General features: G+C 42.2%; 2 protein-coding genes across 5 annotated transcripts; both read left to right on the forward strand.

Annotated features, from left to right (window-relative positions):
- The first annotated feature begins 85 nt into the window (after positions 1 to 85).
- Positions 86 to 16,414, forward strand: LOC311022311 (immunoglobulin-like domain-containing receptor 2). Of its 4 annotated transcripts, none has more exons than XM_084023491.1 (14): positions 86 to 252; positions 2,134 to 2,245; positions 2,757 to 2,861; positions 4,113 to 4,319; positions 4,427 to 5,148; positions 7,929 to 8,258; positions 8,853 to 8,972; positions 11,450 to 11,506; positions 12,545 to 12,691; positions 12,799 to 12,960; positions 13,238 to 13,351; positions 13,739 to 13,940; positions 14,028 to 14,688; positions 15,760 to 16,414. In XM_084023491.1, exons 5-14 carry the CDS (start codon positions 5,106 to 5,108, stop codon positions 15,793 to 15,795), a joined length of 1,872 nt encoding a protein of 623 aa, XP_083879617.1. In that variant the 5' UTR covers positions 86 to 252; positions 2,134 to 2,245; positions 2,757 to 2,861; positions 4,113 to 4,319; positions 4,427 to 5,105; the 3' UTR covers positions 15,796 to 16,414. The 4 variants fall into 4 exon arrangements, with proteins under 4 accessions (XP_083879617.1, XP_083879618.1, XP_083879619.1 ...); XM_084023492.1 differs by lacking the exon at positions 86 to 252 and adding an exon at positions 1,152 to 1,170; XM_084023493.1 differs by lacking the exons at positions 86 to 252; positions 11,450 to 11,506 and having other exon boundaries at positions 1,845 to 2,245.
- Positions 16,415 to 17,909: 1,495 nt separating this feature from the next.
- On the forward strand, positions 17,910 to 24,643 carry LOC311021938 (immunoglobulin-like domain-containing receptor 1). The gene is made up of 8 exons (XM_084022881.1): positions 17,910 to 18,159; positions 19,747 to 19,917; positions 20,376 to 20,525; positions 20,903 to 21,022; positions 21,133 to 21,279; positions 21,419 to 21,544; positions 22,082 to 22,962; positions 23,928 to 24,643. The coding sequence occupies exons 1-8, from the start codon at positions 18,111 to 18,113 to the stop codon at positions 23,964 to 23,966; spliced, it is 1,683 nt and encodes a 560-aa protein (XP_083879007.1). The 5' UTR covers positions 17,910 to 18,110; the 3' UTR covers positions 23,967 to 24,643.
- The last annotated feature ends 612 nt before the right edge of the window (positions 24,644 to 25,255 follow it).

Below are 25,255 nucleotides of genomic sequence, written 5' to 3' on the forward strand. Positions count from 1 at the left end.
GGTAATGCTCCGAGTTGTTGCCATCAACCGCCATGAAGGGGCGACGAAGGAACTATGCCATGTCTTCGTGTACAGTAGTGTCAAAGGTAATGTGTTGTCAGTCGCAGTGAAGTTACAAAGTTCAGTGTGAACACCTAAACGAAGCGCGGTAGCTTGTAGTGTTTGGTCGACAGGATCGATGGCTCATTATACTCGTGTTTCCGGGTTTGTTGGCTTGATTACTCTCCAGAATCCGCCTGTCAACGCACTCAGGTGAGCTGAAGTAAAAACTAGGCTGCAGACCTTGTTGATCCACATGTTTACACATGTTTTGTTTATATCTTGTGGGAAGACACTTTACTGCAAATTCTTATGTAACAACTATTCCACACGTTCACACGAAAAGTTGCACATAAGATAACTTTGAGTCCGAAAGAGAATAACAAGATAATAATAATAATAATAAAAAAGAAAATCCATAATTGCCAGAGGGTGGCGACAGAGGCTTTCCTCTCTACTAAATCAATAATAGACTGTCACTACATTTCCTGTGCTGTATAATTTGGAGGTAACTTGTACTTTGTATTCCAGTACATTAATTTGACAATTATTACTTTGCAGATTAAAGTATTACTTATTATGACCTTATGAAATAAAAAGATTAATTGCTGTAGAACAACTGTACAACTGTAAGAAGTTAAATGAAGCTCGCCCTTGACCCGCTTTAATTTAATGTTGCTGCTTACATGGATACTACATTAATTAGTGACAATGATAAACGTATAGGGGCCATGCTGCTGCATAATATGAGTAGAAATCTGAATGCAGGACTTTGACTGGTAGTATTAATGATGACAATGATCAATTGCAGCAGTTCGATTTGTCATTAAGATTAATCCTCCTGCTGCGTAATTATATATGCAGAAACATATTGCATAGAAAATGTCATATTCTAAATAATGACCATTATTTTTGGGAAGAAGGACAATAGCAAACATTTCTCTATAGTCCCTTAAGCCGAGCAAAGAACAATTTAAAGGGTAAATAAAAAGGAAAACGTCAGTGATATGGTCCAGCAACATATAAAAACATCTTCTTTTTAATACAGTGCAGCAGTGAGGCATTGTTGACACAGAGCACCCAAAGGTGAATTCTCTGGTCATCTGTGGTCAGAATGAGTCTTCTGTGGAGGTATGGACATTTGTTTTCCTGTATTTCCTGTAACCTCACAATGTTGGCACAACCCAAATCATATTCATTGTTACTTCCAGATGTAAAATGGAGCCGGTGTGCCCCTGACTCTTTCTTTTGAAAAGGCAAAACATGACATTTGCAAATCATGGGTGCATCAACAAGCAATTAAAGAAAATGAATGCTATTTCGATGCTTGAATATCAGTGCCTAGTATATTTGAAGCACATTATTTTTTGGGTTCCAGAAAATGATAAAATTGCATCTACTCTGCTACTTTCAATTGTTATGTAACAAATTCCTGGAATTGAACTAATAAAAAACAGTCGCAGGCTTTTCTGTTTACGACAACTACTGATTTTTTGTGGGTGGTGAAAAAATGAGAGAGGATATTTATTCCTATTGTTTAATTTAAAAAAAAAATGCAAACACAGCATACACAAAAATGCCTTCACAGGTGCTGATGAGTGCAAGAATAATTTATAATTTATTATAGTTTGTTGAATAACTCCAAATGTGTGTTTAACAAACATATGGAAGACAATATTTCTATGTACTGGTGTGTTTTGATCCCATCAGAGAAGCTCATATTAGTGTTTTGTGCCTGTCATTCAGTTTGCCCCCCTGAAAACGGCATCAATTTAATTTTTCATAACAGGGGCAGAAATCAAAGAGTTTGGTACAAATATGTCCGGACCTCCGCTGGTACCGATGATCCACGCCATCGAAGCTGCAAACAAACTTCCTTCTATGGTGGCAGCCATAGAGGGAAGCGCTTTCGGCGGGGGCCTTGAGTTGGCGCTCGGCTGTCATTATCGAATCACGCACAACAAAGCTGGTCCCCTGCTTCAGATCCGCCTATCTAATGGCAGTGTTGTCCTGCATGTTACAGAGAGACTGATCATTGAATTGTAGTGTTTCCAGTCATTAGAAATAAGACCATGTGCCTTGGTGTCATTTCAGGCTAGAATGGGCCTTCCAGAGGTGACTCTGGGTCTACTGCCAGCTGCAGGGGGATCCCAACGTCTGCCGAGGCACATCGGGGTCCCGGCTGCCTTAAACCTCATCACAACAGGTAGAAAAGACAGGGAAACCATGCCTGACTATTATAGAGTTGATAGTAGAAGTGTAGACCATTTCTCTAAGTACCAAACCAGATACAGTAAAGTATCAATTAATATGAAAAAGTCAACATATATCTTGGTCTATTTAGTTTACTGGGTTCTGTCTGTGCAACCACATGTTGTATTTTAGTTGTGCTTCATGCAGATTATAGTCCTTCTGTACACAAGAGTGCAGCTGCTATAGAAATCGGTAGTTTACTCTGCTGACCAGCAGAGGTCAGCATGTGTTAAGTTTTGCCGTGCTCACTGCCACAGAATCCTTTTTCTACAATTCCCTTCTGTGTTCAGAAATGCTCCTAACAAATTAATTCAGACAAACTTTTATTTGACAAATCCCCTGTTAGATCCTGAATCCAACAGGGGATTTTGCAGGGCCTGGGTGACTTGTTATTCCTTATCTAATAATTTGAAATGTCACATGTGGCTCAGATGGACCTTTGATGCCCTTCATGTCTCCCGCAGGTCGTCATGTGACCGCCGCTGAGGCCCTGCAACTTGGCATCGTTGATCAGGTTTCTGAGCACAACACCGTGGACGCAGCTGTGAAGTTTGCCCTGAGTGTTGCAGGTGAGACGCAGCAAACGGAGAGCAAAACGTATCAAATCCACTCTCCACTTCAATGGTTTGAAAACGGACTCAGTGGAAGGAGGGACGATTCATCCGAGGGCAGTTATTTTGGGGCAAGACCGACATCAAGAAGTGTCGACATGTAGGTCTGTGGAAGTCAAAAGAAGCAGAAAACACATCAAGCTGATCCTCCACCACAGAAGCCATATAAATGTTTCATCGCTCTGTCAGATGTGCTCTGATGTCATCACTGCTTTTGCTCTATTATTCAGAATTGCGAAAAAGGGACAAACTTTCCTAGAATATTAATAACAGGCCCACGCCAGTTATTTATTCCTCTGTGCACATGAATCAGACTCATTTACCCACTGAATGGATTTCTGAAGTGTGCCACGTCCCTACAGTTTACCAGGAGTGATTTCTCCGTCTGTGTGAAGGGGAACCCAGTCAGATTTGCTTTTTTTCTATTGTTTCTATTTAACACACAGATGGTGAGAGTGGTATCAGACATCTCATCAAACCCTCTACAAGAAAGGGAATACGTAAAAGTGTCTAACTATTCCTTTAAGTATTTAAACACATTTGAAACCCTCTGGTATTGTGAACTAACACACATACCTCCCCCTCTGTGTGTGCTTTTACGTGTTCACATTGCCAGGTGACACGAAGGTGAGGCGTTATTCTTTCAGTCTTGTTTTAGCAGAGCCCTGGTTGTACGACAGCTTTTGATTCTTTTGCATGAAATGAACATGAGAGGATATATATTTTTATGACGTCTGCCAGACTTTGTTGCCTGCGTATCAATGACGGCACATTGCTTTGACATTTAAATTAGTATGAAACCTGTTCATTTTGTGCCTAATGATCTTCCTCAGTTATAGATCTCACTAAGTCTATGCAAAACATCAACAGTAAAAGTCAGTATTTTCCTCGAAACAAGTAAGATGTCATGTATTAGTGTGTATTTGTTTCAGTTATTTATTTCAAGACCTGTATTTCATGTCACTTTTTATTTCACAGTGTCACTCTTTGTGATGTCACTTTTCACGTCAGTGGTGTTGATGTCATTCATCTGATTTATTTATGCCTATTATATTAATTTAATATTGGGGTTCCATACTCCAAACTACCTCCTAAAAATTTGCAAAGAATGGCGTCACAATGAATATACTATCATGATGTAACTGTTGAATATTGTATTATTATATTATACTGATCATGATATGATGATGTGTTTGTTTACTTCTCCAGAACGCAGTGGCCACCTACTTTATAAACAATCCAATCAACATTGCACCTGATTATGAAGTCAGAGCCTCCAGGAGGTTGACGTTGCCAGACAAGTGAGCACACTGACCATAACAAAGTTGACCATGCAGGATAGCAGTTACCAGTGCAATGTCTTGATCCCCGATGATGAGGGAACAACGGCTGCCGTCACTTCCCTTTTGGTCCTGGGTGAGAATTAACCTGCTGACATATTTTAGGTCTAGTTATCTGTCTATTGAAGACCTCAAATCAAAGTTTACTGTTCAATCATGTTAAATGATTTGTTTTTCTTGCAGTGCCTCCCTCTCCACCGATCTGCAGGATTCAGGGAGAAGCAGTGTACGGCCACGACATCAGCCTCACCTGCATGTCTGAGGAGGGATCCCCACCACCCATGTATGAATTGAGGAGCTACAGTGTACAAAACATTCCCAGACAATTTCCACCTAAGACACTCGAAAGTATGCATTTCAACCAAATAATTATTCTTGAATGTAAAAACTGACCCCCCTTTTTTTTTTTTTTTACATGCAGCAAGATCAAACCAATAAAGAAAGTGGGTCAGGTGTTCCCGTTTGTGGCACAGTAAAATTCCTCAAAACTCACAGCCAAGTCTGACCTGGTTTAGTCATGGTGCTGCCCCTCACCCCCCTCCATTCTCCACCTCCATGCCGACCAGACCTCACTACTCTGCCGCTTGGCCTGCTGCTCCACCCGCTGCTGAGGATTCATATTTAGATTTCATAAACACACGAACTGAAAACAACTCTACTAAATCTAAATTTGATATAGATCGACACGCGCGTGCGTTACAGGCGTGTATGAGACCAGTGCTGCGTTTGGACCCACCTATGAAGTGGTACAGTCCCGTTAGTCGCAAGTCCGTGAGCGTCCTGTTTACTGCGGCAGTCGGCGGACGACCAGAATGACCAACATGCGGACAAACTGTTGCACTTTACTATAAAAACGGACTGTATGATGAACTTTTACCGGCTGGTTATTTTTCTGGGAGCGTCGGGTAAGTCTTATTCTCTTCCATATTTCTCCTTTATTAAAAAGAGTCATCTTTACGACGACGGCGCAACAGGTTGATCCCGTGAACGCATCGCTTGTAGCGGCCAACGTGTCTGTTTAGACTCGACAAAGTGCTTTTTTTATGGTTTAGCATCTCATTCAAATAGATTAATGCGCCGTTATAACCATGGTGTGTGTCGTTTTTATAACGATTTAATAACAAGTAAGGTGTGTTATGTGACGACCCTAATCATCCTGGGATTTAGTGTCTGGTATTGATTTTTTTTTTTTTTTTTTTCATTTTGAAGTACACTGCCAATCGATTATTCGAATGAAAGACAGTTGATTTGCAGCTATTCTGATAATTCATTCATCTCCAGTTCATTTTCAAGCAAACATTTTTGTTTTGTTTTTTAAATAGTGTCATGGGTGTGGGGAAGTACCACAGGCATGGATCACTGCTGTCTGACATGATGTAGACACACTTGATAAATACATCAAGAGTGATGATTGGCAGATTAATCAAAATGAAAATTAACCAGTTGCAATAGACTATATTAAAGCGTAAATTAGGGATTTGTACTTAAGGTATCCTTGCTGAACAGCTACTCAGACGAGGACTTAATACTTTGTTTCTATTTTTTAGCTCTTACTTTATCGGCAATGATATGTTGTCGTTTCTTTCTTTTGACAAATGTACTTTGAGTCATGTAAAAGTGTCTGCTAAATGCCCCTAAATGATTAAAGAAGACTTGACATGTATCTGTGACTTTCGTGAGATAAGAGCTCCTGACAGACATGCTGACGTCACTGAGTGTTGCATTGAAACCCTTCACCCAACATGGCAACTATATTCAGTCTTATCAGTGTTTCTCCGTTGGTCTAATGACTGGATGTGAAGGAATGCAGGACGCCATAAAAGCAGGAAATGTGACTGCTCTGTAGAGGAAAAGTCTGACTGTGTTCAGGAAACATGCAGCGTCCAGCAGCAGAGCTCTGACCTGCAACACATTTGTGAGCTTTAGACAGAAAGGGAAGTCTGGTGTTGTAGTTTGTATGCAGGTGGAGACTTGTCTTCTGTCTCCGTAACCTGTCTATTAAGAGGCACAGCTGACGAAAACTTCATGGAAGCAGTAATTTACAGAACATCCTCTCACCTCAGACTGACGGCATTCATGGAGTAACGGTTTGGTTTAAATCTCTGGCAGTTAATTGGTCTGTTGGCAATCCAGCTGGAGGAGGCCGCATACTCCCATTGGTTGGGAGTCTGTGACCTCCTCCCCCCTCTCAGCTCCTCAAGTGGGACAGGGAGGGGAGGGGAGGGGGGCAGCTAAGCCTTAACAATGGACTGGTCCATGAAAAAGAGAAACAAAGGGAAGACCAGAGCTCTCTCGTGGGAGGAATTTAGAAACTCGGTTCCCCCTCCTCTTATCCAGTAAAAATAATCTGGCTCCATCACCACCATCAACGTTGGAAAGGTGCTTACAGTATGTCATTAAAATCACTTGATTTATTTAGGTTTTTACATCATAAAACAGTCGCACACAAGTTTAAAACCTGAGCCGAAACAATATAATGAAAATAATAAATGGCAACAATAAACCTTTATTAGGTTCTATCATTTTTCAAGCAGAAATGTCAACCATTTTATGTTTTATGTTCAAATTCCCTGCTTTAATCAGTTTTATATCACTGTAAGCTGAACATTTTTTATTTATTTCCGCCACTATAACACATTGATTTAAAATACTTCTTCGGTGCCGTCCTAATGGTTACCTGGATATTACAGGACTCGGATTTAAAATCAGGAAAAGCGTCCCGTTTAGATGAATGCGATAAACGTGGAGGAGTCAGGAGAGCCAGGCTAGTGGACTTGTTTTGTTTTGATTTCCTGTCGTTCTGGGAGATGTTTGGAGTGAGTTCCTGCCCCACCCAGAGCTAATATGACTAGCAGAAAGTACCCACGAGTGTCCGACCCCTCCCTCTGCGATGACAACCCCCTGGCCCCCCGCAGGCCTCCCCAGCCCCCCACACACACCGGAATTTAACCTTCCTGACCCTGGTACCGAGCAACAGGGGAGGCCCCCCGCCTCCTCCTCCTCCACACACATAATCTCTGTTCCTGTCTTTGCTCCTGCTTTAATATGAAGCGAAATATCTCCCATGTGCAGTGAATCATCCGCACGGACAAAGAAGAGGCACAGCTGTTTCTCCTACCACCAAGATGTCATCTGCATCCTCTTCCTCCTCTTTAAACTGTTTTTGTCTTCACTCAAGTGTAGTTCAACAGTCCTGCAATGGTTGGCCACCTCATTTACGTCAGTGAGGGAGGACTACATATGACTGTAGGGCCCAAAATCCCCAAATCTAGTAATTGTGAATATTTGCTGTTGTCTTGTAAACTGAATATCTTTGGGTTTTGATCTGTTGGTTGGACATAAAATGTCATTTGAGGATGTCACCTTGGGCGAAAGGAAATCCTGTTTCCCATATCTATTTTCTGACATAGTAGTTTATACAATTAGTCGACTAATCTAAAGCAAAAAATAGATATAAATATGCATAGTGAACATCAACTCATGAGTTTCACCTCTTATGGTTATACCTGGGGAGTTACTCTCTTTAGGGTATAAAATGAATAAATAAACCCAAGTATTTCTCAATGCTGATAAATACTGTGTATGAACGTTGCTTTATCTTTGACTCCCTGAATAGTCGACTCACGTGTCCAAAAGCTGTGTACATTTGTCTCAACCACAGCACTGATGTCTGTTTTCTCATCAGTGTGCGTGTGTGACGGCGTGCACGTCACCGTGCGGGAGAAGCAGCGGTATGCCATGCTCTTCCAGTCCGTGGTCCTGCCGTGTCAGTACCAGACGGCCTCCTCTCAGACGCCGGTGGTGCAGTGGTGGTACAAGTCCTACTGTCGGGACCGCACGCAAGATTCCTTCACCCTGCCCCACAGCCTGGGCATCCAGACCTCCGAGTTGGGCGCCACGTCCCACCTGGAGTGCTCGGACAGCGGCCGCACGGTTCGGGTTGTGGCCTCGGCGCAGGGGGCCTCCATGACGCTGGCTGAGCACTACAAAGGAAGAGACATCGCCATCGTCAACAGTAAGTCACCATTCTTATCCTAGAGGTAGGAGTTACGGAGAAAGAGTCGCTGCAGCTGTTTGATAACGGCCCTCAGGAGTCAGAGCTGACTGTGCTCTGTGTTTCCGGTTCTCTAAATAAACCTCTTTTGTCTTTGCCTCACAATAGAGGAGGCAAACACACACACACATACTAATCAAGACCTCCTGCACTCACTCCTATTCACGGATGACTCCTTGTAAAACCTTATCAAGACAAAACACCCGCCTTCTATCCAGATGCGTCACACCAACGTTCAGCAGTTCCCTCTTGTCATTGAATACAGCAAATAAATGAAAGGCATTAATGATTGAATATATGCTGATAATCACTTAATTCTATTTAAAGCATATTCTTGTTTTTCATAGAAATGCTGTGTGTTCAGTTTAGCTTCACACAAAAACTGCCCAGATGATAAAAACACTGACAACCACAAGGTCAAATATATGCTAACTGCTCTCAAGTTACACGTGTATTTAAACCTCATTGCTTTTGTCGAGTACTGAAAGTTTGGCATCAAATCTCTGGTCAGGTCTGTAAACTTGCTTACTAAGTTTTCCTTTGTCTTCTTTGCAGAAGCAGACCTGCGTATTGGGGAGCTGCAATGGGGCGACAGTGGAGTTTACTTCTGTAAAGTCATCATCGCTAATGATCTGGAGGGGAAGAATGAGGCCCAGCTGGAGCTGCTGGTGCTCGGTATGTCTACGCTTCACTTGTTTTTTTTTATCAAAGTCCATAAAGGTGAAACAACAAACTCTAGTCTGATCATGATCAACTGGGGAAAGTCTTCAACTCAGTTAAGTTCTACATGGGGACGGGTTGAGAAATAGTCTTTGTTGCTCTGCGTTCCAAAGTGTCTTTACAGCAGTTTCCATGGAGACAGCCAAATGGCGTTTCCCTCTTTACATGATTTGACGTGGACCTGTGTTGTGTCCAGTGGTGGAAAAAGTACTCGAGTAAAAGTAGCAATACTACAGTAAATACCCTTCAAAATAAGAATCTATTTAGATTAGCAACATTAAAAGATGATATGTTTGGCTGTTATGATCATGTTATATTTGTTGCTTATTAGTGATTAATAAGCAGTTTAAGTCCAGGTGCTGAAGGTCAGAGATTGGCATCCTGTGTGAGTGAAACTTGAAGTAGCGTGTTGTGTTCATGGACCTGAACTGGGTTCAGCGTTAGAGGCGGGGCCTCAGTGGCACATGGAGCAAAAAAAATGTTCTGCTTCCGAATATAAAATCACACAGATCTTCTGAGTTATTGTCCTTCCTCTGGATGACCCCCAGACCGGGACTGGTCCGGGGGTCAACCTTTTTTGATGCTTCACTGATAGGAACTTATAGGAAGGAACGGGGCGCCGTCTCCGACACTCTATCCAGTTCCCTTTATAAATCCACGGTGTCCACTTAGTGAGAGAAACGGGGGGGGAGACCATTGTTGCCAAAGGCACTCCTTAAGCTGTTACCATGGAAACATGCTTTTATACAGGACTCAGGGTTGCAAGATGAGGGTTGCTGCTGTTGTCGACATGAAGAGAGAGAGAGTAAGAGACGTAGAGAAAAGGGGGCTAAATTCTCCCTGGACAAGGAGCCCAAACGGTTTTTCCTCCTTTAACTTTGCTCGGAGCGTCTGCTCGTTCACACTGAGCACTAATCTGATTATAATCCTGCTCACGGGAGAGACGTGTGAGGATAACAAGACTACACCGGGTTATGCAGCTTTGCCACGTTACCATGAAGAATCTGGAATGAGAAACCACTTCGGTGCCAGATTATTCATTTCCTAAAGTTTTGAGATCTGGCAACAAAAACAGAGAATTTCCAAAAGAGTTACCATGTAGCTACGCTAACAACGTGCTTCTCCAGCTCTGTATTTACTGTACAGACATGTCCACCTTCAGTCCTCCGCATGAAAGCTTATAAGCCATTTCCCAAAAATGTCCAAATACTAAGCAACACGTTTCTTCTGCCACCATCTCCCGAATCTCTGTTTATATCTTGGATTGATTTTTCTTGGGGCTTTCTCTCCCTCTGCTCTTGCAAACTCTTCTCGTGTGCTCCTCCATGAGCCCTGCATCTTTCACTGCCTCGCTGCCTCTCAGGGCCGCATAGCTCCTCGTCTCTCTCGGGTTACTCCGTGTTACTGAGCTTCACGGTATGTAGATTAATGTGCCAGGGAACCCAGATTCCTTTTTTTCCTATCAGGTGGGGAAGGCTACGCTGCCTCTTCCCCCTCCATAGTAACAGCCTACTCAGCACACTGTGGAGCCAGTGGGTGTTTAGTCTACCCAGACGTCTGGTCTTTACTGTAATTAAAGTCCTTCGCCACCTCACAGTAAACACGTACTAAAAACGCAAACACCTGCAGTTGTGTATCAGTCCCAGCACACCTGTTGCACTCTTTATTTTCCGATATTTTACCATTTTATAACTGCGTTAAAACGTGTGTCTTTTGTGACCCGTTTATGTATGAAGCACAAAAGAGATATTGTGTCACAACCATACAACTTGTGTAACATGCTAAATTGTTTCCCTAGAATCTTTATATGCCCCAGTTTCCAACAAAAAAACCTCTTTGTCCTCACACATTCCCCCTTTGGCACCCCTCAGTGTGTGTGTGTGTGTGTGTGTGTGTGTGTGTGTGTGTGTCTGTATGCATACACATACATACACGCCTCATTACAGAAATATAGCACTGCTGGCCTCCTGCTAAAATTAGAGTGTATTTTGAAATCTGAACTCTGACTTACATGATTTATGTTCGTGTTATTTGCACTAAACACAAAGTACAGCCGAGACTGATGGGGATGTCTTCAGTCTGACAATTATCTGGTCATAATAAAGTTGAGACCTGATGATGAGCACTACATTATGAAAATAATTAATTTATTATTGTCCATTTTTTGAGAGGCTTGAATGTGTGCACCAAATGTCTTAGCTTACCATTAAATAACTGTTGAGACATTTAACTTAAAACCACCAGATAATCGGGATAATCGTGACCAACAGTACTATACATAGAGCCTGCACCAGAAGAGAAATCATTTAAGTGTAAAACGTTTAAGTTGCTCACTTAGTGCATGACCGTGAATCATCCGCCCTGCTGACCTTTTGACTCTCGCTTCCTGCTTCCTCTGCCGGCCTTCACCTGTGCTCTCCCTCTCTCTGCAGGCAGGACAGGTCAGCAGGACGATCTCCTCCCTGAGTTTGATGTGGAGATTATGCCAGGTACGGCGCCTCACCTGCACTTTCATCTCACTGCCTGGCAACCTTCCAGCTTCCCTAATGCCTCATGTTCAATTCTCGCTGACCAATCAAAGCTCTCTCTCTTACTAACAAATATCTGCGAGCCACCGTGCAGAGAAAAGTAGCATCCAACCCAGAAATAAAGAAAATAACATACAACATCACAGTCTGCTATTCCTGGTCATGTTTTAAACTCCACGGGGGATATGTGTTGACTTAGCGAGGGGTTTTGAGTGGATTTCGCTTTTAGGCACACCCTGAGGAAGTGTGTTGTTAGGGTCTGGATGCTTTAGAGATGTGATGATGGATAAGAGTCGCTCAGTCAGTTCCCCACAGTTTTCCTGAGACAGAAATATCAGCATGGGTTTAAAAGGAAATTCAGCTTTATTACTATCTGATTTGTGTAGTTGTTGTCACTGATGTAATTGCGGAGAAAGCAAGGAGCTACAAGAGGTCACATGAAACTTTAGAGGGATAGTACTGCATTATCACATCTCAGCAAATAACTTGGTGAGTACGGTCTTCTATTATAACTAGCAATTATGGCGAAACTATAAAACCCAGACGCATCTTGAAGTATTATTTTATTATTCTTTATTTGTGTGAAGATACGCACCAGGCAGTAACCTCCAGATCTAAAGAGTGAAGCCAATGCTGGAGTGCCTTAAACTTGTATTCTCTCTGCTCTCCTCTGTTTGCAAAAAAAAAAATGAAGTCTGATGAACAGAAGTCTATGAGAAGATGACCCTACTTCTCCTACTTCTGGATTGATTATCTCAGTAAACATTGTAAATGAGTTTATGGTCTCAGTCGCTGGTTTCAAGTCTTCTTCAGTACAATTCAATTATGGCGACGGCCAAAATGCTGCCCTTTTTCTGGTTGTTGTACAAATGTCACCTCTTGATAAAACAGAGAGTCACATTTTCAGTTGCAAAATTAAACTCGTGAAGCACCAAAATCTGCACCATAATCTGAATCATACCATGTCTAACAACGGATCAATGCGTGTCTCCATTCCAGAGTGGGCGTTTGTGGGATGTGTAGTCCTGGGCAGCGTCTTGTTCCTGTTATTGATGGGGATCTGCTGGTGCCAGTGTTGTCCTCACTCCTGCTGCTGCTACGTCCGCTGCTGCTGCTGCCCTGAAACCTGTTGCTGCCCTCGGCACTGTGAGAAACACAAACTTTCTTTATCCACTACAGCTTGCGTGTGTGATCTCCGTATCAACCGATCGCTGCATGGCAGGTTTATTTGTTTTGTTGTTCCACCTGTGCAGTATACGAGGCCGGGAAGATGGCCAAGAGTGGACCCCCTCCTCAGGTTCCCGTGTATCCCTACTACATTCCTGGCGTTCCGACGGTGCTCCCTCTTGCCCCGTCGTCCAATGTGGAGCCAAAGATCGCCTCGATCCCCTCGCTGGAGAACAACCTGGCTGGAGGTGAGTGTTCATAAGGAAGCTCCGTCTCATTTCCTTTCACACTCTGACTTGACTAACCCTCATTTCATGTCCCTCATCGTCAAGTCTCTAACCTGCGTAGAAATAGCAGAAATGTCTGTCTGCCACATGCATGTTTATTTAAATCTAGTCAGATTTTAGTTTGTAAGAATGTACATTTACGTGTAAATGTGTGTGTGTCCTTGCATGGTAATGTCCCTGTGTGTGTGTGTGTGTGTGTACACATACTGTGTGTGTGTGTGTGTGTCCACATCTGCAGCGCGCATTGGTTATCGACTGAAAGCCAGTCCAGACCAGGACTCAATGAAAGTTCTGTACTACCTAGAGAAGGAGCTGACTCAGTTTCCCTCTGCCAAGATGGCTGCACTCAAACGTAAGCCTGCACAGATTAAGGCTGGTGTCTGTCATCTGTGTGGCTGTGTGTGTGTTTTGTGTTTGTTTTTGTGTTTCATGTGCATGCTTTATGTAAATTAACCAGCGCTGGTTTTCATCTTGCATTCATTTCATGACGAAAAACAGATTTCTACTCATTTATTTCACCTTTTACACCATACACATTTGGTGTAGAACGTTTATGGCAGTGAGGACTCTGTACTGTGCTCAAAGTAAATAGTCCAGAATACCGACACAGCGCTTTCAACAGGTCACATCTTACTCTGAGATGTTTGCATTATTCCTCAGCAATAGTTAAAATATACCTGAAAATGTTTTCCAAATGAGTTTTATGATGAAAATAGACATGACGTGTCCGTCCCTACAGCCAGTAGCCTCTCGGAGCTGAGCTCTCTTCATGACGGGGGCAATGCAGACTTCAGACACACCTATCAGACGGTGCAGATGAAGGCGCTCCCGCCCATCGCAGACCTCGACCACCAGTCGGTGCTGAGAGCAGCTCCGCCCCGGCAAACTCGAAGGCCCAGACAGGACAGAAGGAACCACTCGGACGATGAGCTCGACAGACGGTATAATAACTGTTATTTAGTGCATGCATGTGTTTGTGTGTCGAGAGGGTTAGTACTCCTTTAATGTGTGCCGATTCCTTCCTGTAGGTGGAACCCCCACTCAGAGCACCTGCAGAGGAAGACGTTGAGCAGAAGAGGGCGAACCGGCTCCCTGGACGAGCTGGAGGATTTTGCCCAGTCTTACGGCTCCCGTGGTCGCCGCCCTGATCCTCCGGTCCGAGACTATGAGCGGGACTACAGCCCTCCCAGGCGTTTCTACAGAGATGAAGATGATGGCTGGGGCCGCCGCAGCCCCTCACCTTTACCACAGAAGAGAAGGGACACGTGGGACAGCGACCGCCCCGGTCGACCGCGGCAAAGCAACGGATACGACTGTGACTTCCTCAGCAGCGTTCTGGACAGCAAGGCGAGGGGGCGGGGAGGGGCTTGTAGACCGGATGAGGACAGTGACACTCCCTCTAAAGGCAGCTCCAGAGGAAAGGGCAGCGATAGTTACTACAGCCGGTCGCCTAGCAACCGTCCAGATGAGGAGGATCCTTTGCCCCCGTACTCTGAGCGGGAGGCGGAGCGGTACCGCAGGGCCGAGCAGACCGCAGACCGGTACCGCACCGCGGAGCCTCCGAGATCAGAGCGATACAGGACCACTGACCCAGCAACGAGGCCGTTCTGTTACACCCGCCCCCAGCAGGGAACGTCCCACACGCTACAGCAGGGGGGCCGAGAGGAGAGAGACAGGAACCGAAACCTGGTGAGTTACTTGTAGCAGGAACAAGGACGTCCTTCCACCTCTTCAGGAAAGAGCCCCGAAATCCTGTAAATAGTTACAGGATAAGTCTTTCTTATTGTCAACAAATCCCATGAAAAGTCAAAAAAACGATTCAATTAAATGTTGTCTATGTCGGCAAAGCCTGAAAGATCACGTGCAGGAAGATAAAGTTATATAGGTTTCTCTGTTTGTGAGGTCATATGCATGACATCATAGTTACAGATCATGTAAGTTTTGATCTCTCACAATTTATAATATATATAAACTAAAACTGATTTTGTGTCCCAATAAATACTGATGTATAGACATATAAATGTACTGATTACCTCACATAATGACCTCCTTAAGTTAAAAGTGTGTTGTTGTTGGAGGCGAAGAGGATGAGGAAAAGTTACCAAACCACAAAAATGGCATATAATATAACCTGTTTAAGAATTTTTATAAGTCATCTTGCTGAATCATATTGCTTCATTGCCGACTGACAGCAAATACTCTGTTACAGGTTCACAGTCCAGGGGTTGGGGACCTCTGCACAAATGTATTATTTACTTCTGTTTGAGTGACGTTTGCTTAAAACTACAGTGAGCTGGGGAAACTTAAAAACTACAAACTAAATATCTGTGGTGTGTTTTTAATGATTTACCACCAAGAAAAAACTTTTGGATTTTGTTTTTTTCATGGGATTTGTTGTATTTAGACATTTTAACATGTTTGACAGTATTATGTACATAATCTGATTTTCTCTTGTGCAATGAACATACAAAAAGAATGGTCTTAACACTGAATCATTACAATTTAAGTTCCTGATTTTATAACATTTCGGGTTTTTTTGCATACGTTTACAAAAGAAAACAATTTAACTCAAATATGTCCAGTATAATCTGGTCATTGCAATCAGTATTACAACACGCTTACTAACTTGCTTAATAAATATCCCCAAAAACATCTGTATCACAGCGCTTCTAACACGGCTTAAGCATGCATGATTTCTGAATAATTTGAGACGTCGCATGAGCGTGAATGTGAAGTCTCTAACGTGTATTTCTTTAACAGAGCACTGCACCGAGCAGGGACTCTCTCATAGTGTGACGAGGTTTTCCCAGCATCCACCTGCACAGCACTGCCAATCCTTTCCTTTAAACCGTCCTGTTGCTACACAGGAGAAGCTAACCGTTCTGCCATCAGCCGCGTGACGTCTGGCTCGTCACTGAAAACAGAAACAAAAAACTGCCCCAAAAAAACAACAGTAGTGGATGGAATTAACGTGCATTAAGCAGCATGTGTCATGTCTGCTAGTACGGGACGTTTTTTAAACGTGCATGAATTAAATCTGGGGTTTTCGGCATGTGTTGTCTTCACATGCTATGTATGTGTTGTGTGCATCCGGTTGAGTGACTGAAACCAGTGCCAAGATGTTGTTTTTTTATGTTGGACACCACAGTCTTATATTTTCCTATTCTTCATACGTATCGCTCAGTAAGCCTTCACTGCAGCTCAGGTTCACTTTGTATTTGTGTGTTTGTCTGTTGTTGATAGTGTGCTGTATACAAGTACTGTACCTTGAATTTGCTCTGCAGATTTTTTTGTATTATTATTTTTTTTAAATTGCACTGCTTAAATATTTTTTCAATAAAGAAAACTCAAACAAACTCTCTGCTGTCTAAATTAGTGGATGTTTATTATCTCGGCAGAGAGAGAAAAACAATGAATTTTTGTTTGGTTATGTCAGTTTTTGGGGAGCCTAAATTCAGTGTTTTATGACACAAGCTGTTCTTCAGGCTTCTATTTCAATAGTTTCAACAAAAGTTATTTTACAAAACATTGTCTGCTACAGAATCTGATGTTTGAGTGGTTATTGTTTTTGCGATACGTCTGATAAAGTGTGTGTACCGTACCTCGGATAAAGCCTGTGTTTTTTAATCGTAGCTTATCAAAAACACACAACTAAATAAACACTGGACTTTTACCGACAACCTCCATCTACAGAGCTCCGCACCATCGGCACACTTTTTCATGCAAATAATGTGTGGAGCTTTAAAATGTTTATATAAAGTATCCAATCATCTTCATTTGTTTACGGTCGTTTTGCATCTATTTGTAGTCGTTCTGTGTCGTTTTTTGTCCCTTTTATAGTCCTTTGAATGAAATTAAGAAATAAGAAATGTGAATGCATACAGAAGCTCTGGGCCTGGTGCCACTGTTCAGTAATCCGACACGTTACTGCTGTTAAGTTTTAGAAAAATGAGCTTAAATGTTGATAGAAGAACATTTGGTTTCAAACACAGTCTATTTAAATGTTAATGTTTTGTACAGGCTGGATAGCAAGACAGCAATAGACAAGGGGGGCATTCAACAACGTCTCGAGGTTCAGAGTGGACCCAGACACCCATGTGATGGCAAAGCTTTTGGAGCGCTCAGCATTTTTCCCCTGGACTTCAAGCACACTTCAGCCAGCTGAGAGCAGCACTAGAGTTCAGCTCAGACGGGCTTGTTTTTGAGACAACAGTAAAGCTCAGTGGGGTCCAATCCTGGACAGCAGACGTAAACATCCTCGCACAAAGAGCTGCAACACTTTAAACCTGTTTGCCACAAACCAATGAATGAAAACCATCAGATGAGCCGACCTGCTTCTACTTTATTCAGCGTATTCACATTATGCAGGCGGCCCGGCTCCTTTTCAAATTCAATTTGGTTGAATGTCATCAACACTAATAGATCGTTTGATTTAGTCATGGATGCACAATAACATATGCTTGTGTTTTTTATAATCTTGGACTGAGAAATGTAATAGTGTGCACAAGTCTTGTGGTTGAGGTGGGGGTTTGTGGTGAGGCTGGTCCTTTAATTCAGACCTTTACTGTTTGTAGTTTGTGTCACTGAAATCAAAACCTGAAATTTAATTTAAAAAAAAGATAATGATACTGTAAATGAAATTAAATTCACATGACTCAAATTAATTTGATAGGAATTAAATTGAAGACTACAATAAATAAAAAAGTATAATGTACTTAATCGAGTAGAAGAGTTAATTCTGGGAAAAAGGAGACAGTTGAAGCATCAACATCAACATCATTCTCTCTCGCTGCTCCTCGTTTTGCTTCCTCCATGTTGCACCTGTCAGAGAGGGCGGGACTGATGATGTCACCTGAAGCTGGAGGAGGGGGATGGGAGGGGATGATCCGCCTCTGACACGACTCTTTGTGTGGGAAAGTAGTTGTTGCTCTTTAACCTCCGGGGGGAAAAGCGACCTCACTAACATGTAAAAACAACAACAAACGGAACAGTTACTATGCAGAGCAGCGGATACCGAACAGTTTCGTCCAAATATTCCGGGTTTGCGGAGGATTGCGAGGCGCCCGCCGGATAGAAAGCGAAGCTTCCGCGGAGGGATAAAGTCCAACGAGATGGGAAACGTGATCCTGATGGCGCTTCTGCTGGCGCACCTGCCGACAGGTGAGGCTTTAAACGCGTCATATAGTCCTCACAGTTTACGCCTAAACGTCACACTTTGTTCAATCATCGGGGACTTTATTTTTTCACTGTATTTAGGCAGGAATTTCACATGAAGCCACTTATGCAAACAGTCGAAACTAACAGTGGTGCGTCCCAGTTAATTATCGACAGGTGTAAACAGGACGAGGCCAACTGCTGTCACGTGACTACACATCGCTAATAGTTTTTCTTAAGAGGCGACACTTCCAAACAGCCGAGAGATGAATGATATAATGATAATATGATGATGAATATGAATATGAAATAATATCTTTATTAGATCATCCCTTCTCACAAAACAAATGTTTTTCATCAGGTTGTAAAAATATCAGTATCGCTTAGTCAGTCATTTTGAAAACGCAATAATTAGGTGTGGCTTCAACTTGAATTGTTTTCGTTATTTATTAATCCGCAGATTATTTTCCGGATTCATTGATTAATCAATTGGCCAACAAACCGTCTGAAATAATTGAAAAAATAAATGTCCATCACAGTTCCCAAGAGGCCAAAGGTGATATCCGGGTTACGCTTGTGTAAAACGAGAATATCCAGCAATTCATCACATTTGATCTTAACTTATTGGATAATACAAAAATAAAAATAAATCACATGCAAATGAAAAAATAGCTTTAATCTGCTCAATTATTTTCTGATTAATGTCACTTTAATTGTAATGTGAAAGAAACATTCCCATCACATGTTCCTTGAGCCCAAAGTGACATCTTCAAAATTAAACTTCTAATCAATTTATCATCAAATAAGATGAAGAAAACAAATTATTTACAATTTTAAGATATATGAAATATTTGAAGTACTTTTGCCCTCCTCTTTGAAGATTGAACAGCTGTTTTTTGGATACGTTTCTAGGTTTTTATTCATCGAAGGTTCCCAGTCTTTAGTTTAGTACAGCTTTGAATTGCATTGTCAGATAACAAAGGCCAATTCATTAAATACATTTAGTGTTTTCTTAATTGTCTACAAATGGATCAAATACACACTGCTGGGTTGTAGATCATGATGTCAGGATATCACGTTGGGCCTTGAAACAATTTGCTTACTTGATTAGTTGTTAAACTAATAAACAATTCATTTATAAGGCAGAACTTCAGTGGTTCCTGCTTTTCTAAATATCCTCTCTGATTGTTTTGACCAAATAATAATCGATAATGTAAATGATCGTTAGTTGTAGCTCTAATCCGTTTACTATATACATTTTTGGGCAATAAATCAACTGTAGAAAAACTGCTAACACATCAGAGATTTACTGACAAACTATTATCAGACGTTGCCTGTAACTTTTATTCTCCAACTCTACTCTGCTGATGTTGACAGACAGCTGTTTTTACCTCTAATGGGATGGTACAGTACTTGTACACTTAATGACTTCTGTTTTAAACTGTTAACCAGTTTGGTCAGATTCTTAACAATCCAGCATTCACAAGCAAAGCTGTGACACAAACACACAAGGGAGCTGCCTAAAGTTACGGTAATTGGAATATTAAGTCATTACGGGTGCTTTTGTTTAACATTTTCTCATTATGTCCTCAGAGCTGCTGTCCATCCAGGTGATTGTTCCGGAGACGGAGAGGAGTACGACTTTGTTTGCCTCTGTGATCCTTCGATGTGACTACTCGACCTCGGCGAACCCCCAGGATGTCCTGGTCACCTGGAGGTACAAGTCCTTCTGTAAAGACCCGGTGCTGGAGTACTACTCCACAGGTGAGGCTGCAGCTGGTAGTAGTACATGAAGTATATGAAGACACTTTCTAGGAGACTTGACCAAGTCAGGTTCAATCAATCAACACAAGCTGATACTTGTTGGACGATGTCAGGTCTTGTGTGTGTGTATAACATATGTTTACTTGTTTTATCCAATACATGAAAAAGTTATAAACTGAAAAACAAAAGTGAAAAAGTGAAAAAAAGCTGTAGTAGACTGACACTATTTGGTCATATGGTTATTATAATGTTGTTAAGCAAACACAAACTTTGAAGCAGCAACACAAACAAACACACTGTGTATTTGTATGTGTTGTTAGATTACCATTAATATGCTGGTTGTTGTAGTTTTTGAAGGAGTTTTGATGGTTTGAGTAGCCTGAGGTAGATCAAACTGGAAGAAAAAGAACATGCAATGAATTGAATATATTTGTGTTTGCGTCCCTCTTTTTCTGAAGCTTTTCAGGCTGCTCTGCAGCTGGGTCAGGACCCCTCCAACGACTGCCCAGACCGCCAGCGGACGGTCCGCACAGTGATCCAGAAGAGGGGCACTAATGAGCCGATGCTGGGTGCAGACTACCGGGAACGCAAAATTACCATTCTAAACAGTGAGTTTCAACCCGTCATAATGTTGGAGTATTTCAGTCTGAACTGTCAATGCAATCATATGTAACTACATTATAAGACACCATACAGGCTGCATGTAAACAAAGACCTTTTTCCCAATCAGTGCCTTCGTTTGCCTAAATACTGATTTTGTTAGCATTACTGAAGGAGGTGCCTGAAGTAAGGCAAGCAAACAGAGTGTGTATATCTATCATCAAATAAACAAAAAACAAGCTATTTAAAATACCTCCAGTGATTTTGTATGTCTGAACAATATTGTTATTTCCGTTATACTGCGCTGATCCAATCCAGAACAATTTCAACGTAAACGTACTTGACTTATTTTATCGTGAGCTGACGCGACGTTGTCTCTGAACAGAGGCTGACCTGGTCATAACTGAGGTGATGTGGTGGGATAACGGCGTCTATTTCTGCGCCATCGACGCTCCCGGGGACACGACGGGCGACTCGGATCGTGAAGTCAAGCTCATCGTGTACCGTGAGTTTCCTCAGATCAGGTCGTGGCACTAGACCCGAGGTCACATCGAACCCAGAGAGACTTTCTTAGATTAAAGTGTCAGCGATCACGTGTCTCCTTACCTGTTGCAGACTGGCTGACCGTCCTGCTAATCATCATCGGCGCTCTCCTGCTCATCATGCTCCTCTGCATATGCTGCTGTCAGTGTTGCCCGCAGAAGTGCTGCTGCTACGTCCGCTGCCCGTGTTGTCCACAGACATGCTGCTGCCCGGAGAAAGGTGCAGCGCACGCTTCACCTATTATTACACAAATATTTATGCAGCACTTCCAAGTTTGTCTCTTTGTTCAAGCCTTTGTGCTAAAACTCCCAATACTGAGTCACTCAAACCTTTGACCCTCTCTTTGCTTTGGTTTCAGCTGTGATGCAGCACAGGATGATACGAGACGCTCAGAAGGCCATGGTTCCTTGGATGAATGGTCAACCCATTTACGCTCCCATCGGCTCCAACGCCTCCTCCCAGGGCGTCCCCATACTGTACTCAGGTGAGCCACTTCTCCTTTAATGCTGCTGAATGCTTTGTTGCATCATCCGAGCTCAGAAAGGACGTATGTTTGGTTTTGGATTGGTGGGAGGAAACACTGTCCACACTAAGTGCACAGTATATTATAGTTATAGTATATTTATATCAAGCAAATAACTCATTATGATGCAGCTACTATGTAACTGTTTGTGTGTTCAGCTATTATAGGATTAAACGTTATTAAAACTACATTTATTTTTTTAGGTAGAAACCTTCATTGGTGTTCAGTTCTAGAAACTTTTTAGGACAAAATTAACTGCCAATATGTTGATTAAGTAACATTTCTTTACCTGAAAACATTCAGATACCAATATATATCTGCAATAGGCTTATTTCAGCCGATTAAATCAGTCGGGCTCCAGGAAATATGAAACTATTTGCTAACAACATATCAACTTTATTAGATGAAAATGTACCAATGTTACAGGTTGTTTTTGGAGCCCCCCGGTGGCCATAATGTTTATTCATGTGTCTCTCTCTGTCTCTCTCTCTCTCTCAGGCTCATACTCGGACCACCCTGATAAACAGAACTTTGCCATGGCCCCTATGCAGCTGTCACCCATGCCGCTGTCACCCATGGCCCTACAGCATCAGCCTCCTCCTCCTTTACACCACGTAAACAGCAGTGTGCGTGGCAGCAGGCACGGCACTGGTCAGGTGCTGGATTACCTGGAGAACCAGGTGAGGGGGCTGGACGTGGGAGTGCCTCAAATGGCCCCATACGCTCACCAGAACATGCTCCCATTGCAGCCTCAACTTCAGCCTCAGCCGGCTCCTCAAGCAGTTCCCTACACGCCGGGGCCCCCGAGTATGCTGTCAGCCCTGGATGAGATGGGGGTGAGAGGGCTGGAGAGAAGGGTGATCACCCTGCCTCCTATAATCCATCGCGTGCCCAGCTTTTCAGCACGCAGGGGGCCCGGAGGCGGGGACGGAGCCCGCGGTGCTCTCAGGATACCCAGCACTTCCAGTGGGAGTACGAATCGCTCTGGAGGAGGTGTCCGACGCGGCGGTCGTGGCTACAGAGACGTCTCTCCTCCCAGACGGGGGATCCTGCGCGATTACAGCGACGACTCCGAATGGGAGAACAGGCAAGCGAGAGCGCCACCCAGGAGTTCGCGGAACGAGAGGGGAAGCAGATCCAGACCACGCGCTCGTAGTCGTGACGACCTGATGGAGGAGCTCCGCAGCAGAGCAGCTCGAAGGGAGAGGAGCTATTCACCTCCTCAGCGTCGCAAGGAAACCTGGAGCTCAGACGAGGAGGACAGCAGGAGAAGGAAAGGAGGTAAAGGCAAGGATTGGCCAGAGAAGCCCCCCAGCTACTCCTCCATTGAGAGCCACCCTGTGCACAGTAACGGTCAGAGGAACTACGAGCGCCTTTCTGTAAGATCCAAATACTGATATACACTCATTGCTTTCTGTCTCCGGTTACTTTCCTGTTCTTTGTTTTTAGTCTGCATTCCCTTCCTTCATCACTTTTAATCATGCAGTTTGGTCCATGGTGACATATATCATATGTAACTATTGAGTGCTGTTACATTTGGTGTAGATATTTATGTCCCAAGTTGACGAATTATAATTTTTCTTTAAGAGTTATTATTAGTTATTATTTTACTATGAGTTCAGGTCAATGTTTTAAGTTGTCCAATAATTTGATTTATGACCAAATGCCTCCAAAACAAATTATATTCCCATCAGCCTCAGTTGTACTGTGTGTTAACTGCTAATCAGCACATGCTAGTATGCTAACATGCTAAACTAGGGTGGTGAATATGGTTAACATGTATTCCTGCTAAACATCAGCATACATTATCAGTGTCAGCGTGTTAGCATGCTAAAGTTAGCATTTAGCTCAAAACACCACTGTGCCTAAAATACTTTCTTTTTTCACTTTCTGGGCTTCTTTGCCTTTTCTTCTGCTGGTGTGCATTGATCAGTGGCGGGGAAAAGTACTCGGATCCATTACTTAAATAAAAGTAGGAATACAATAGTCTAAAAATACTTACAGGTAAAACTCCTGAATTCAAATTTAGAAGATTATCAGCAAAATGTACTTAAAATATCAAAAGTAAAGATACTCATAATGCAGAACGGCTCATTTTACAGCGTTCAAGTATATTATTGTTTTTATCACTAATTAATACATATAAGAGCATTAATGTTGTAGTTAATCAACGGGGAGCCAATTTTGGATAGAAGTATAACAAATAAGAATACTAGAGTACAAATTTGACAAACATGTATTTAACATCAGTACAGGCTACTTCAGTCAATGTACTTACCGTAGTACTAAATCCTAATATCTCTGTCTTCAATTTAACTCCACCTTTGTCACTTTTCTCTCTTAGGATAGAAGTTCCCGTAGCGGCACCAGCGTAGTCATCTGAAGCATTTCTATCTTTTTTTTTTTTTTACTCGTTCCTGAATGTTTCCAGATCGGTGATAATGAAGACAAACAGTAGGTGCCTTTATCTGTTCAATCAGTGTGCAAGGATATAGCTGTGGAATTTGATAGCGAGTCCTGATGATGTACTGCATGCATACTTTCACTCTGCATGTGCTGTATGTAAAACATATCATCTATGCATGCACAAAGTAAAATTGCAGATGAAATGCCGTTATAATTAGTCTGTGTGTGATTATTGTCCGTATTAAATGGTGCTGTCTGTGTCTGGTGACGGATAAATGTTTACTCCTTTTGGTGTTTGAAGTAAAAGTTTCAACCGTTTCAACAATTCGATGGTTGGATGCTGAGATCTTGTGTGATATTTAGGTAAACCATTATAAAGATACAGTGTATTTGTTTGATTTTTAAATAATTTCTAATTTGTGCATGATTTCTTGTACTATTTAAAGTGTCCTTTTAACTTTTCATCTATGACATTTTTTAGAAAGCTATTAAAAAGGTGTGTTGTATGTAAATGTATGTGTGAAGATGCACAGTTGATGGACTTACTCAACCTGAATGAACAACCAACATATAATTGTGATTTTCATTAATGTTTGCTTTTGTTACAAACATGAATAGAGATGTATCATATTTTTAAATAAACCTTTTTAGATACAGCAAGTGTGAAGTGTATAATTTATGTATTTAAAATATATATGTATTAGATAAATGGATGGATAAATGAATCTGATGGTTGCAACCAAACAGAAATAATCCTTTAAAAATCTGTTCCTATAATAAATAATTATACTTCTTGCAAGTTTTTTGGGGGAAATGTGCACCACTTAAGTGAAATATCAACTGGGTCTTTATATCAAAATGTATATAACCAAAATAATCTTTGCTTACATTTTGCTGACATGGTGCACACCTAAATAACGTTCATCAATTTACCATGATCTAATTAAAACAGAGAAAAGAATAAATTAACTCACCTGTATGAGGAGACCTGTTACAAATTGTGAGTTCATAAAATCCAAGACTTACGTTGGTTTTCTGCACGCTAAGTTTTCTGTGACTGTCATTTATGGTGTGCTGTGTTCACTTGATAAGAACGTTTTTGCCCCAAAGGCTACAAAACAGGTTAAACTGGGCATCACTGCGCTCGAGTCACTGGAGTCTGATTAGGTAGAGAAGCTTTCCTGACAGCAGGGGGAGCCAGAGGCTATTTATGTGATCTGCAGACTCTACACACTGATCTGAGTTCAGTGGTGATTGTTTGGGTCA

This window comes from Eutrigla gurnardus (genome assembly GCF_963514095.1).
Source record: "Eutrigla gurnardus genome assembly, chromosome: 12".
NCBI lineage: Eukaryota > Metazoa > Chordata > Actinopteri > Perciformes > Triglidae > Eutrigla > Eutrigla gurnardus.

What these genes read in the sequence shown, in the direction of transcription:
- LOC311021938 (XM_084022881.1), top strand. Translation starts at nt 18,111, where the DNA reads ATGGGAAACGTGATCCTGATGGCGCTTCTGCTGGCGCACCTGCCGACA. An exon ending in AGTCAAGCTCATCGTGTACC is followed by an intron (nt 21,023 to 21,132) that starts GTGAGTTTCCTC and finishes TACCTGTTGCAG; the next exon opens with ACTGGCTGACCGTCCTGCTA. An exon ending in CGTCCCCATACTGTACTCAG is followed by an intron (nt 21,545 to 22,081) that starts GTGAGCCACTTC and finishes TCTCTCTCTCAG; the next exon opens with GCTCATACTCGGACCACCCT.
- LOC311022311 (XM_084023491.1), top strand. Translation starts at nt 5,106, where the DNA reads ATGATGAACTTTTACCGGCTGGTTATTTTTCTGGGAGCGTCGG. An exon ending in AGACATCGCCATCGTCAACA is followed by an intron (nt 8,259 to 8,852) that starts GTAAGTCACCAT and finishes TCTTCTTTGCAG; the next exon opens with AAGCAGACCTGCGTATTGGG. An exon ending in CAAGATGGCTGCACTCAAAC is followed by an intron (nt 13,352 to 13,738) that starts GTAAGCCTGCAC and finishes CCGTCCCTACAG; the next exon opens with CCAGTAGCCTCTCGGAGCTG.